This window comes from Rhinichthys klamathensis, unplaced genomic scaffold (assembly GCF_029890125.1).
Source record: "Rhinichthys klamathensis goyatoka isolate OS25496 unplaced genomic scaffold, OSU_Roscu_1.1 h1tg000973l_1, whole genome shotgun sequence".
NCBI classification, from domain to species: Eukaryota; Metazoa; Chordata; class Actinopteri; order Cypriniformes; family Leuciscidae; genus Rhinichthys; species Rhinichthys klamathensis.
The window spans coordinates 50061-64376 of NW_026607285.1; the positions used below are offsets into that span (position 1 = coordinate 50061).

The window sequence follows — 14316 nt, forward strand, 5'->3', positions numbered from 1 at the left end:
CTGTGTTGTCTGTATTGTTTTTGTTTTCTCTGTGGTCATATTTTAATAACCTCTGTATAATGAGAGTGTTGCAGGTCTGCGTTTTATTGGTTATCGTCTCCCCTTTTCCAGCTTCTACAAAGCTTTACACGCGCATTTTTGGAGACCTTTTCAACTCTGAGGTGTGAATGGCCAGGCTAAAACAGGAGGGGTTTCATGACACTTTAATGTAGTTCTGAGGAAACAGCAGCATAAAATGTTAAGTAACTTCTAACTGGTAAGTTGTCTTACAATGGGAAATGTTCATAACCACAATACCATGCATTAAAATGTGACCCATCAAATAAGGCTGGTGTTTATCCTAATCCTTTAGCAAAATATTACAAACACGAAGGGTCATTTTTTATCTCTAAAACACGCTTGACATGAAAGCTTGAATTTGTGTGTGTGTGTGTGTCTGAGTGTGTGTGTTAGCATGGGGCTGGTCACTACTCTTGCCAGTTCTGGTTACATCTTCCCCACACTCTTACAAACCTTCCCTCTCACTTCAATAACTCTGTGGCTTTGTCCACAGCCAGAGGGACTGAGCTTAATTATTCTTGGATTCAGCATAGGAAAAAAAAGTCAACCCTTTTTCTCATTCAGTTTTTCATTCATGCGCTCTGATACTACTCAGCCATTTCAAGCCTGGTATAGTGGAACACCTTTACCTTATATCGGTCTGTCGTTCATTTTCTATTCCATATTTAATGCCACAATATACTTCTGACCAACTTTCCATGCATGATTGTCCAAACTAAAAGGTCTCAACAAAACTGTGACCCTCTCATTCTATAGTTTCCAAATGGCTCAATTCCAAAACATAACTCTTACTTAGTTAGGATCCATTTCAGTTGTGATGCTCTCTTAGAAGGCAGCTGAGCTCGCTAACTGAAATGGATCCTAACTAAGTAAGAGTTGTCAATGCTCACAAACAAGGGCACCCCCAATCTAGACTTTGTCAACCTACAGTAGGGAGCCTAGAAGAAAACATTATAAAAACTTTCATTAATAACTTTAACAAATATGCCTTCCATAATGCTTTACAGATAATTAATGTACCACAGTTCAAATAAATATAAAGAATATATTTTAAATAAAATCCTATGTTCGATGTATCTGCCCACAAACCCCTTCAGGACCTTCATGGATCCCTAGTTGAACTCCGTTACACCACAAAAATGCAACACAGCTTATTCCAATAGAGTTTGGCTTTAGCATGTTGCTAAGCTAACAGTAGCCGCGTTTCCATTACAGATTTGCGCGAAACTTTTGCGATATATTTCCAAATGTCGATAAAAAAACTATTGCGAAATGACGGCGTTTCCATTTACCGATGTTATGCGACTAAAACGTATTTTTTCCTTTTGTGTTAAGACATTCCAAAAATCATGGCAACGGATGTTGGTAGGTTTAAGTATATCGCAGCCACCGCACTAGCCATTATTTTTAATCTAACGAGACATAGGTATGTTATCCAAGCATTAATGGCATGGAAAGCCCCTTATACTTGGGAGCGGCCACTTATGAGGTGTTTCTGAGTGTTTCTCCCTTTTATCTGATTCAAGGTCTTGATAAATTGTGGCATTTCTTTGTTTGTTTAGAATCCAGTATTCCTGTAATATGATTTACATGTTTAATAAAGAACTCTGTCTCGTCTTCTGTCCAAACATACCACGCCTTCTTTAAAGAATGATCGACTGTTACGTACACCAGGTGACCTGTAAATGCGGAAAAAAAGTTTCCATTGCAGTTTTGCGAAATATACATTTTTCGAATTGCCTGAAAAATCACCTCATGCGAGCGTAAAAACTTTTTTGCAATATATGTTTGTTTTTTTGCGAAATTGACGTGTTTCCATTGGGCGTATTTTCAATTCGCAATTTCAATTCGCGCAATTTGAAGGGTACTGCAAACTTCTAACAACTCAATATTATAAAAAAAGAGCTGTATTGAATATAATACAGTACTGTACATACAAATATTGACAACAATAGTTTATTTTTATTAGATACAACTATTTTATCACAAATTTTTGGCATTTAATTAAACGTGTTGTTTTTTAAATAAAATCTCATATGCCATCTTGAATGAATTTTTGCTTATCGCTATGATTGTTGATCCTGATTGTGGAATGGTAAGACACTGGTATCTTGAAGGGTTTGTTGAGTTGAGTCGAGCCGACAGTGACCACTGCAACATACACTTCATCATTACAAACCCAGTGGGAATGTAGCCCCTGACAAGCCACTTCCCGCCACACGTACACACAAGCAAGCTCCAGCAGCTGTGTAAGTGTGCGTGCATGCACAAGCGTCTTTTGGCTACATATAGTGACCTAAATAACTTAACTATTTCTATTCATAAACACTGTACATCTGTGAATGCTATATGCACAAAAGCACACTCATATTGACCTACACAAACCCACATTTGATTGACCTGGTCACGCCAAGCTAACGTCAGCTCAATAAAAACACATCAAGCACTTTAAGACATTTCTCCACACATACACATGCGGAGGTTTGCTAGGCCAGCGGGAGTAGGGGCAGGTTGGCGAGCTGTGGATTACAGTCTGACAGTGGCCCATTGTTAATTGAATGCCATGTGTGAAAGCTACAGAGAGATTAGTTTGTACAGCTGCTGCCATTTGTCATAACTGCCCTTAACAAGACACACATGGTGGGTTTTGGTTCAAGTCATAAGAGTCCTGGCTTCTCCCTTGTTCACTGCCCAATACCTTCGGCATTAGCTCATGAAGATGTACCAAATACCAAAACACATTATTGTCCTTAAAAAACGATTGTTGTTTTACTCTTTATTGCTGGGTTTAAATAATCAACTTACTTGAATAATTCATTGACAACCACCCTGATTAGGCTGGTTGGGGTTCACCTGACACTGATAGAACAGACATGAGATGTGCTTGTGTTATTATTCCCATGAATAATCTCCCTTCATTACACACAAAAATGCATTATTAAGAAATTAAAGTTTAGCAATCCTGCATTTGTCAATGTAAGGGAAAGGCTAAATATGATACATCCTCTCTGGAGAACAATGGTCAACTTTCCTCTAATCCTTCTTAACGCAGAATTAAAAGTTCAAGTCTGTGTCTGAGCAAAGGTGGCATTGTTCTGGTGCTCGGAAAAGACACTACAAAACATTGTAATGCAGCTCCACTGATGGCAAATGAATGAGCTGGAGGAAATTCCAGCTGGCAGTTATGGATTGGGATGTTTTCAGTTTAGGGGTAAATGTGGTCAAGTGGGTATCACAAAACAATGGCCACAGTGAAGCCAGGACTAGTTTCCAACCCAGTAATCAAAAAGAAAAGCCTACTTTGACCTATAAAGTGTCCCTTTCCTTGCCTTTTTGTCACACATCACCACAATCTGTTCGTTTTTAATCGTTCGTACATTGCCACACTGACCATGGGTGAAAAGTAAAAATGCAATGTGTAAACTTTTGACCAAGCGCAGCTGTAGTAATATGCTTTCTCTGTCATAGAAAACTTTATTTGACCGCATAATTACTTTATTATTTTGGGAAAAAAGCATAAATGTAGTGTGGGTTAAGGGCCTATGCACATGTAACATCCTTAATTACAAACTTCCACGGCTGACCTCGGGACCCAAATCTGAAGTACTTGCATACAAAAATATACGGGCAGTACTGACAAATGCCATGGCAGAGCTGCGGTTATCAAAGCTGTATGCCTGATTTTGTCTAAGTGCAGGCTTTAGGAACTGAAGTGTGGGCGAGCGTGTGTGTTTCTGCATGTGTGTGTGAGAGAGTATGTGTGTGGGTGGGTGCATGTTCTACAAAAGTCAGAGAGGCACATCGGGGGAGAAGGAGAGAGAGGGAAAAAAAACAGCAGCTAGATTCCTGGGCCAGCAGAAAGGCAGGCCAATTTGAGAAAAATTCCAGTAATCCGGAGCCAATGCGTATATCCTTTCAGTGCAGGCTCTCATAATGAGGCACATACGTAGCTGTTAAAGCCCTGTATTCATTAGCGGCCCCGTTACCGGCAGAGTGCGTTTAATCACCGCAGCCCAACTGCTAGTTCCGCAGCGCTCTGAGTTTAACACACCAACTTCCCAGAACCCTCAGCCCTGAACTGTCACCGGATAGGGCAAATTACAGGAACAGACTTCTTCAGAAATGAAGAGCTGAAAGCAGCAACAAGTTCACTATCAGTGACAGGTGGATCCACACTGGGGATGTCAAAAATAGCAGTATTTGACGAGTCAAAGACTTTTAAACCAAGATAAATTATGGAACGATAAAAGTCTTTCTACAATCAAAATATGAAAACTGTAGTACAGTTTTAAAACATATAGCCTAAAAGACCAATTACATTGAAACTCACTTATTGCTCTTAATTTAATATTTCACCTATACAGTATGTTTCACCTATAAGTTGGAATCAAACTGGTATTGAGAATTGTGAAATCACACTGGTATTAGTTTTGATAGTTGAAATAGTGGTATCATGCAAACACTAATACACAAACTACTAGTGTCTGTTTAATTTTACTTAAATTACTTTTATCACAAACCAAGTAATAAAGTTACTCAGAATCACTAACCTAATATGACTCTTTAGAATATATCTCTGCTCATCTTTGTAGATTAACAAAGTGTGGTGTATATTTGCTCTGTGGGTGGATTACTAGTGAAATGAAAGAAACTGGTAACTCCCAAACCTCCGTAAACATTCCCTTAAAAAATAGTCCTTGTGGTACCTGAAGTCACTAGCTATTTTTTCTAACTGATTAGACAACTTCGTTATCTGTACTATCAGGTCTATCAACTATAATTAAACTAATTCAACTCACTCCTCTTGTTCTCTCCTGCTCTTTCTTTCTTTTTTACCGAAATCTGCCCTTATACAATGAAGCCGTGTGAAAACAGGATGCTATTATCACTGGGGGAAAGCGACTGGAGAAGTATGTTTTGACATCTGTCGTTCCCATGATTGCCGCGGGTTAGTTTTTATGTTGACCCACCTCACAGGATGTCCATACAGGATTCACTGGTCACTCAGCTACAGAGAAATAGTACTTGAGGGAGTAGAACTAAATGCAGATCTGGACAGAAGTGAACTTATTTCAATCAGATTGCACAGAGAGTCCAGTGCAAAACTTGCCAGTGCAAAACTTGTTTCCAAACGTTCCAAAGTTGCTATGCACCTTCTAAGGTCTTCTGTGTGTGGTGGTGGTGGGGGTGGGGTTGGTAAGGTGTTGCTCTAGACTCTAGATATAGCTTGATAGCTTGTGTCTCTTCTTCAAAGTAAGTATATGCAGTTTTGTTTACCTGTTTATCACCATTCTGGTTACAATTGTCTGCTTCATTGAATAGTAAAGTAATTCTAAAGGTAGGCGTGACTGATAGGCTTTGATAAAGAAGCAGTTTCCTCTAAGCAACCAATCAGTGCTAAGACTAGACAAAATGTCTTAAAGGAAAAGTTAGGGCAGATAAAGAGCGTGTGACACGTTGCACTATAGATGATGCTTCTGCAGAAACTTTTAACCCCATACAAAGTCATTCATAATGTGTTTTACGTCTTGGGGGTCATCTTTTTGACAGACTTGACCCCATTGTTGCTTCCCAACCCTTCCACACTGTTACCTCTGGGTTGTCTGTCTCAGCAACGGGAGGTACTGTAGCAGACAGCACAAAAGAAGAGACGGCCATCACTCTGAATCCTGTCTGCCATGAAAAGACTTTAACTGTGGGCCGAGGGGGGAGAAGTCACTGTCTCCCATGGCAACCTCCTCGATTGTCTCTGGCCTTCTCTGCCAGCTATTCATCGGGCCTGTCCCCCTAATGAAGGACGCCCATCAGCATAGAGATGTGAAAGACACTGACTGTCCCACCACGGAGGAATCCAGACTCTCTCTCTCCACGTCTGTCTTGTGCCCTCTTCAGCTCCCCAGGTCTCAATATGGGTTTCTCAGCTACCTTAACCCCAAGCCCCCTCTGTCTTTCCCTTTTGTCTGCTTCTTTCTGGATGATCTCCATTGACATAGATGCATGATTAGAACGTTTGCTTGATGGCATAGAGAAGAAGAGGCCATTATGGGGTGGTGCTGGTCCAGTCTGGGGGGAAAGACCCAGACACCCCATACAGTGAGATACTGTAAGGGAGGATGAAGCCATCCTTCTTCATTTTGAGGGAAGGAGAGGTCGGTGCTGGTCCTCTTTTAAGAGGGCCCCAGGGATCACCAATGCATTATGGGTTCTCACAAAGCCTCCGTCTACACCACTGATGTGAGGTTGTGTGGAAGCGGCTTTGAGTAACAAGATAAGTCTTTAGAAAAAAACAAAAAGCCAAGAGGCAAAGCAGGAAAGTCTGTGACCCCTGAAAAGAGAGTTCATTTTCCAACATACTTTCCCATTTTTTCATGATAGTAGACTCTGGCATTTAAGTCCACATTTGTGATAGGCTGAGCTTCCACCACTTTTGATACAACATTCCAAAGGGAATATCCCTTCTCCCGACCACACACTCAGACACCCACTCAAACACGGGGTGAAGCAGCACCCACACTGCAGCACAGACCCATCCACACTCCTCATAACTACAAACATTTATGTACACATTACAGTGTGTGAAAGAAGGCGAGGGAGGTTGTAGTGTGCTTGAGCCTGAGGGTATTCAGTCAACAAAGAGTCCCGGAGATAGCATACACAAACACACTCTCCAACACATACATAAACTCATGAGGCCTGTTTATAAAATCTAGAATGCGGCACCTTAGAGGGAAATTGTGTGGTGTAAAAGCAATGAACAGCAAAATAAATAAATAAAAAGCAAGAAAAGAAAGAATGCAAAGAACTCAAGAACAAGTAAAAACTAAAAGAAAATAATTCAAGATTTCTTCTTGAGTTTTTTTTCCTGAGAACTTTTCTTCTTCACAAGCAAGAAAACAAGAAAGAACAAAAAATATATTCTTTCTCGAAGATATTTTTCGAAGAAAGAAAGAAAGAATCAACAGGCAACAAGGTAGAAGAGAAACAAAGTGCAGAATGTAAGACAGCACGACAGAAAGTAGAGAGGGAGAGAGAACAAATGAAAGGGTGGGGGAGATTTCCTTTGCGGCAGCATGTGGAGTAACAGTACACCACTGAATTGAACCAACAGTGGGCTAAGAGGAGAGACTGAGGACAGGGGTGGGGGGTGGGGGGATCAATAAGGGAGGCCAGAGAGCTGGAGGGAGCTCTAAATGGATTAGACTAAGGGAATGTGTTCGATAGGTTATGGCTTTTGCATGAGCTAGTCACCGCGGGCCATGCAGAATACTAATCAGTACTGCAGCCTCTGCTTCAGAGACCTCACTGCATGCTCAGCACAAATGCACTGCGACCTCATCCCACTCTCCACTCCAGCTCAGAGATCACAGACGCATCTGTAGATTTGTACGGCAGATTTGTCCGCAGTATTGCTGTGGATTCGAACTTTTTCCAGTGACATTCCTGTTATGCTTGCATCATAAACTGATCCAGTGGGATGCGATCAGATGGCCTTGTACCATTGGGCTGCTTGGAGCAGAAGGGGATCATGTTCCTCCACAGAAAACCAAATGGATAGTGGAGGTTAAATAAGGCTGGCGTATGCCTGTCTTTATCTCTGCTCTGGTATTCAACAGACTGCACAAACTGCTCTACATATATGCCACCATAAAATTGAGGCTTAAATACTATGAAATGCACTGTTAAAAAATAAAAACTGTTTAATATGCCTTTTAGTACCGATTTCTTTCAGTTCTAAAGTAAAGGAGTGTTGTCGAGCAAAAATAAACAGAGACGCAAAGAAATGTTTGAATGTGTGTTTTAGTCAATCAGACTCTTTAATCGGAGGAAACTCAGCAGAAAAGCACTCACAACACCCACAGGCCACTAAGATTATCGTCTAGATTGAAGTCGTAGTGGCAAATCATTTCACTGCTCCTCCGCCGCCCCCCTCCTTCCTTTTCTTTCCCTCTTTATGTTTAATGTGGCGGTACACCAGTGTACTAAAACATCAAACAGAAGCTATTGCCTTTCATTTCCACAACTGAAACCAAGTCGTGCGTTGTAGTTCTTTTTTGAAAGCAAAGCACCAACAAATGCGTGGTTCAGAGAAGAAACCGAGAGCAAGGGAGAGAAAAAGAGGGAGCGGAAAAATGAACCATCTGTACTGATTTTTGGGAGCGAGTCAGTAGCTGCGGGCCATCAAGTGGATGTGCTGAACACTTTATGTCTCTCTCCAAAGGACAAACTCATGACTGCCTTCGCCACAAGGGCTCACTGGAAACAATTAGCAAATAAATAAATAAATAAATAAATGACTAAACAAAAACAAATGCTGTGGCCCTGTTGCATTCCATACACTTGTAAATTCTGTATTGGTTTTCCTTCAAGTTTCTGTTATGGTCCCAAATTGTGAATGGGGTTGTGTGTGTTTCGTCCCAGCCAGCTGTCCTTTTAATTCACATTAATACAGCACACTGGAGTTTGTATTGCATCAGTAAACGCTGCCAATGAGGACGATGTGTCCGTCCCATAAAGGAAAATCGCAAGGGTTTGGAAATGCAGAGCTTCGTATAGAAAACAAAAGTTGAGAATAGGGATGGTAATCGGAAAGAAATTAATAGTCTCAGTTAATTATATTAATGATTAATTTCAACTGTCAAATTGTGAGATAATTATTTTTTTTTTCAATTAAATTCATAAAAGGTGCGTTTATACAGAGGATTCACAGTCTCTTTAGATGTGGCATAAATACAAGCCAATTACAGGCCTTAACTATATACTAAACAATACTAAAACAAAAATGTGGTAAAATATTTTTTTTACTTATTCTTAATAAAATATTTCTCATGATGTCCGCATTTAACTACCCATTGTCATAATTTCTGCTAAACCAGTCAGCAAGTATGGATTTAAGGGTGTACTCACACTAGGCGATCTGAACTGTGACCGACCGTGTTTGACCCCCAAAGTCTGGTTCGTTTGACTGATGTGATCGCTCCATACGCTTAGCCGACCCTGGCCTGCTTGGAAGAGGTGGGCCAGGGCACAGTTCGATTGGGCTCGGGCATGTTACGCATGTAGTCTGATCGTTAACCGCGCCGGAGCACGGAACAGCTGTGCACCACTGTCATAATTACGACAGCAAACACCCGTATCTAATCTGCTGTATTTCGGCTTTATTTCACATCTTTCCATTACCCTAAAATCCCTCTTACGCTTATACAATAAAATTACACAATCCGTCCATCATTGTTTTCTCTAGTGCCCATAATCAGGAAGAGCAATCACACGGTGGTTTCAAGAATACTTCTGGTCTAACTTCCCATGTATGTGGACATCAGGGACAGTGTGAATTAGATAGGAGGAGACAGACAGGAAGAAAAAAGTGAAAGTGGAGAAACCACAAGCTGTACTTAGTCACTGACAGGGGTGATGACCTCTAGGTCACGCTGGCTAGTCCTGACCCTGTCGTATACTCAGTCAGCTGGAAAACTAGCCACAAACAGCTCCTCTACAGAGCACACACACACACTGCTAATAAAGGCCCAATAGGGAACTCAGTGTGTGTGTGTGTGTGTTGGGGGTTTTGGCAAGTTGAGAGAGGGAGTTTGATGAATGACCAGCTCTTCTGAAGGAGCTGGCAACCGCTCCGCTGACCCAGACATCCAGAGGTCATGAGTCAGCTGGGGGTCCAGGTGCCCCCCGAAACGACACCCTGGCCTGCCCCCACGCGCCACAGGTCGCCACCTTGTTTTCAAAGATTTGTTGTGCTCAATTAAACTTCACATGACACCTTCCACATCTTTGGTGAGGTCTTGACACGGGGGCAAAAGCTAAGTCCTGCAGTCGTAAAACAGACCTCTTTAACATGCTAGAACAAATGAGAAATAATCCATCCAACACCAGAAAAGCGACCAATAAAACACTGTCTACTTCACAGGGAACCAAAATAAACTAGGGAGTTTGGGCAGGAAATCGCAACACCTTCAAACTGTAACTGATATGTTGAGCTCTTGCGATTGTGTAACACCTTCTAGTTGTTGAGTAACGCTGGCTGTTCCTGCACAAAACATGACAGTTTCTTGTTGGTGTTTGACGACTTAGGTAAAATTGTCTTATTAATTGGTAATTCGTTTTCTTTAGCTTTACAAAAGGCCAGCTAGATATTTGAAACAAACCAACTGCCAGATAAATGTAAATATTTATGAAAGGCTTGAACCGGCACTTAATTTACACTAGCATTTTTGAGGTTTTGTGTTTATTTGAAAAATTATGTCATGTGTTTAGGATAATGTAAACCCTGAGATAAAGGTTGTGAACATATTCCAGAATGTGCTGGAAAATAAATATCTTGGGTTAAAATGAAAAATGCCTTTTTGATATAAACCGGCTGGTCCCTTTTCAAATCTATTTCTGCTTAGTCACTGTTCTAGTATAAAAAGCCTATACCAACATTTTCCCTCACAGTATACAATGCAGCAGACACACAAAAAAACAAAGGTACATTAATGAAACATGTCATCAACCATACAATACAAATTATTAGCATACTTCCCTTGACTGAAAGAGGACGTGGCAATTGAGTCATGATTTATGAGTTCTGAAGTGAAATGAGCATCACTTCACATGTACAGACTTGACTTACATGTACAAGACCAATGTGGAATCAGAAAGTTGCAACAGCTTTAACAGTCCGAGCAACTTTAGCTGAAAAAGTTTCAAAGCATGGATAATTACAGCTAATTAAAATAGATCTTCAAAAAAATTATTTATTTGAAAAATGTATAAAGTACTTTAAAAAAAGACTACAAAACAGAAATGAGCCAATCACACAAAACAGAATCTAAGTATCTTGTCTTTTGTTTTCTCATTTGCTGGAAATGTGATTGTTTTCATACAGAATAACTGTGATCTAGATGATGTTATAATCATTTTACGAGAGAATGAAGCAGAACAGCGCACGCACAGACACAGGCGGCATGGCCAGACTTGGTGAAGTGCAGAGGCAGGGCATGGCACGATGCCCACCAACAAGCTTGCCGCCTCTCATTCCTGTCCTCTTCACCACCTTTTCAATGGGGATTCAGCTGGGCATTTACTAAGGTGCTATCGCAAACACTGGCGAGTCTGCTAAGCCTTCTTCCAGAAACCCGAGGCAAACTGTTTGATGCCCCTATGGATGCCAGGTGCTGCGGACAGCGATTAAAACACCTTTAAATTTAAACCAGACCATGAGATGAAATACAAAGAGTGCACACACAACACTAGTTGTGTTGGAGTGTGAAAATACTTACAATAATACTGTGAGTATTAAAAGTAAAATTTCTATGAAATAAATAGAACAAAAGCAGTAATGGCTTCCAGTCACCTTACAAAGGACCCTTTGCTGGCATATGGACGTTAAAATCAGCTGAGCACTGAACACGATTTACCTTTTTAATTCACAGCGACAGACCACAACCACAATTTCCTTATGATGCGAGTAAAGATTCCCTTTTGCTTTACATTTGGTTTTATTTAGCTGGAAGTGAATAACTCCCATTCCACCGCTTTCAGGAAACTTTCCTCCATGCCTACTGCATTGCGGATGCCAATTAACGAATCAAAGGCATGCAGTAAGCAGACAAAGAGGGTTTGATATCAATGGCCATCCTCAGTCACTGGCACTCTTCCTACCACTCTCCTGGCACAACGCTAACAAAATGGCCGCCCTGGGTGCACTGGCATAATGTGAGGGCATTGTCTAGAGATGGGCACTGGATACTAAAGGCAAAACACTCCGCACTGCCACGGTAAGCCCTTAACAGAGAACCCAATATTCATTTGGTGACAGTACTTTCTTCCATACTCGTCTTTTTTTTTTTTTTTTTGATTATATAAAGGTCAGAAATATCTTTAGTGAATAACATTTATAACATGAGTCAGCCACTGCGATTATGCTACGCAGACATTAAAATATTTTGAAAATACAAAAAATTACTGTTAGAATTTATATACAAATTATTTCATATGTTATTTGTAAATAAGAGTGGAGACCAAGGTCAATTCAGAGAGGTATACGAGAGATTTAGGCTGCCGTGTGAGTGCCAACAGGCGAATGCACGCCATCTTACAAAGACACAAAAGAGAGTCTGATGCCAACCATGGTGCCAGTGGCAACCATTATTGTCCCTCCGCTCTGCCTTCTGCTTACCCTGGCACTTCAGTTTCACAAAATGGAGGTGCCATGCCTGACGTTAATGAAAACATTTACATACTCACAAAAGCAACACTTCTATAAAATTATTTTTGTCGTGTAGTGATTCTTATTCATAACCTGAATTGTTGCCCCCTGGAAAATATGGATAATGTCCAAATTTATACTTTTCAAACAGAAAACTTAAAACGGAAATAAAAGGAATAGTTTATGTTGTTTTCTAAGTCATTTTTGATCAAAGTACATGTTAAATGAATAAATGTGAAGGTGCATGTAAGTGTGCAGAGAAGTTTAGACCTTTTTCCTTAACTTTACTAAAAAAAAATGCACAAATAACTAAAAATAACTGAAAATTACCAGACCCTATCTAGTCATTAATAACAAATAAGGGGAGAAATTTTAAAAATACAAAATAGAATTCTAATAGAATAGTCCTGTGTAATTGTGCCATTTGCAAAAATTCTCATTATGTAACACATATTTTGCACGTATTTATATAATGATATAATGTGTATTTGTATGTCTTTATACTTTTTTTGATTTTCTGATGTAAATTTTGAATTGTATTCTGATACTGACCTCATCGTAAAAAAAAAAGTGCTGCTTGAGAATTCTGCTGAAATATCTGTATCTAGCTCATTTTTACAAATGCATGCGATTCCAGCGCAAGCAACACACTTTTGTCACTCATTCTCTTTTTTTGTATGCAACTAATCTGTAAAATGTAAAAACATTTTTTTACAAAAATACAAATCATTTTAATACTACTTAAATGTACCAAAATAGATCAGTTTGAAACTTTTTGCGTGTAAAACAAGAAATGAATGCCCTTACTCTTATATCCATAACAATTGGAAATTACATTCATTTTATACCTGCGAGTTAAAGTAGCACACTTAAATCAAGTCTAGAAATGTTATCTCCCAACCTTCCCTCACACTTACCTTGGTCCTGGACATAGTATGCCAGAAACAAGTCCAGCTCTTTCACAGAGACAGTGATGTGGTGGGGCTGGACGCAGAGTCCCGGGTTGGTGCAGTGCGGGGACTTGACCAGACGCTCCCCATCTGTGCTCTCCAGCGGAATACCTTTGAACAGGATGACCATCACCAGGTCCAGCCGCCACACTTTATCAGCCTGCCTCAGGCAGTCGATTCGGCGGATCTTGCCCTTCTGGTCGGGGTTGGAGAGAACACAGCACGGGTGCTTCTTGCCCGTTACGCTGAGCACAAAGTCCTCCCGGTACTCCTGCCGGATGTCCTTGCGCAGCTTGGCCAGGAGACGAGATGCCCACTTCTGCTTGATTTCAGGCTTCTCGCTGAGAAGCTCGTCTTTCACAGCCCGTTCCTCATCCTTGGACATCCGCTTTTCATGCTTCTTAAAGTACTTGCGCTTTCGTGCCTGCAGGTTGAACCAGGTGTAGGCTATGGCACGGACATGAGGGAGCAGCGCCTCGATGAAGGGATGAAACTCATCCTGAGAGAAGAGAGAGAGGGGAAAAGGAGACAAATTGAGCAGGAGCAGAAGTGACCTTTTGGCATGGGTTCTTGTCTGAATTAGCCAAGAGCCCGTGCAGCCAAAAAAAAAAAAAAAGGCGGTTTAGAAAATTTATAAGATGCAAGAGTAGATAAAGTTATACAAATGACTATTTAATGGTCCAGAAAAGCATTACATTACAAAGCATTACAGAGTTACAGTTACAAATATCAGTTGCAAATATAGTTTTCTAACAACTCTAGTCTTCGGTTTCCTGCTTTTAGAGAAGCACTAAAGTTGTTTAAAATGAGATTTTAAAGCATCAGCATGAAACATTCATCTACCATTTCCACTGTGACTGCAGGCAGCGTTGGCCTGCCTGCAGGTGTCGGAGGCACGCAGAAAAAGGATGCCACTGTTTACCGCGTCTGCCCGCGCCGTGCCAGTGAAGAGCCGACAGTTCCAGAATCACCAATCTCTCACTCCCCTTCTCTCTCTCTCTCTACCCCCCTTCTCTCGCTCGCTCGCTCTCCGTCTCCAGCAACGCTCAAAGCACCAGTCCGTGTGTTGGCACAAGAGAGCAAGCACCCCCCATACTTCCAGAT

The 14316-nt window shown here is 40.9% G+C and overlaps 1 protein-coding gene across 6 annotated transcripts in view; it reads right to left on the minus strand.

The window, feature by feature from the left end:
* Positions 1–14316, minus strand: part of LOC130078743 (nuclear factor 1 B-type-like) — an 86540-nt gene that overhangs the window by 48848 nt on the left and 23376 nt on the right. For 5 of the 6 annotated variants that reach the window (XM_056244397.1, XM_056244396.1, XM_056244394.1 and 2 more), the window contains exon 2: positions 13180–13711. In XM_056244397.1, the coding sequence (XP_056100372.1) occupies positions 13180–13711 (532 nt within the window). Of the gene's footprint in view, positions 1–13179; positions 13712–14055; positions 14199–14316 lie in introns of those variants that run through there. The other variant, XM_056244400.1, reaches the window with a different exon arrangement.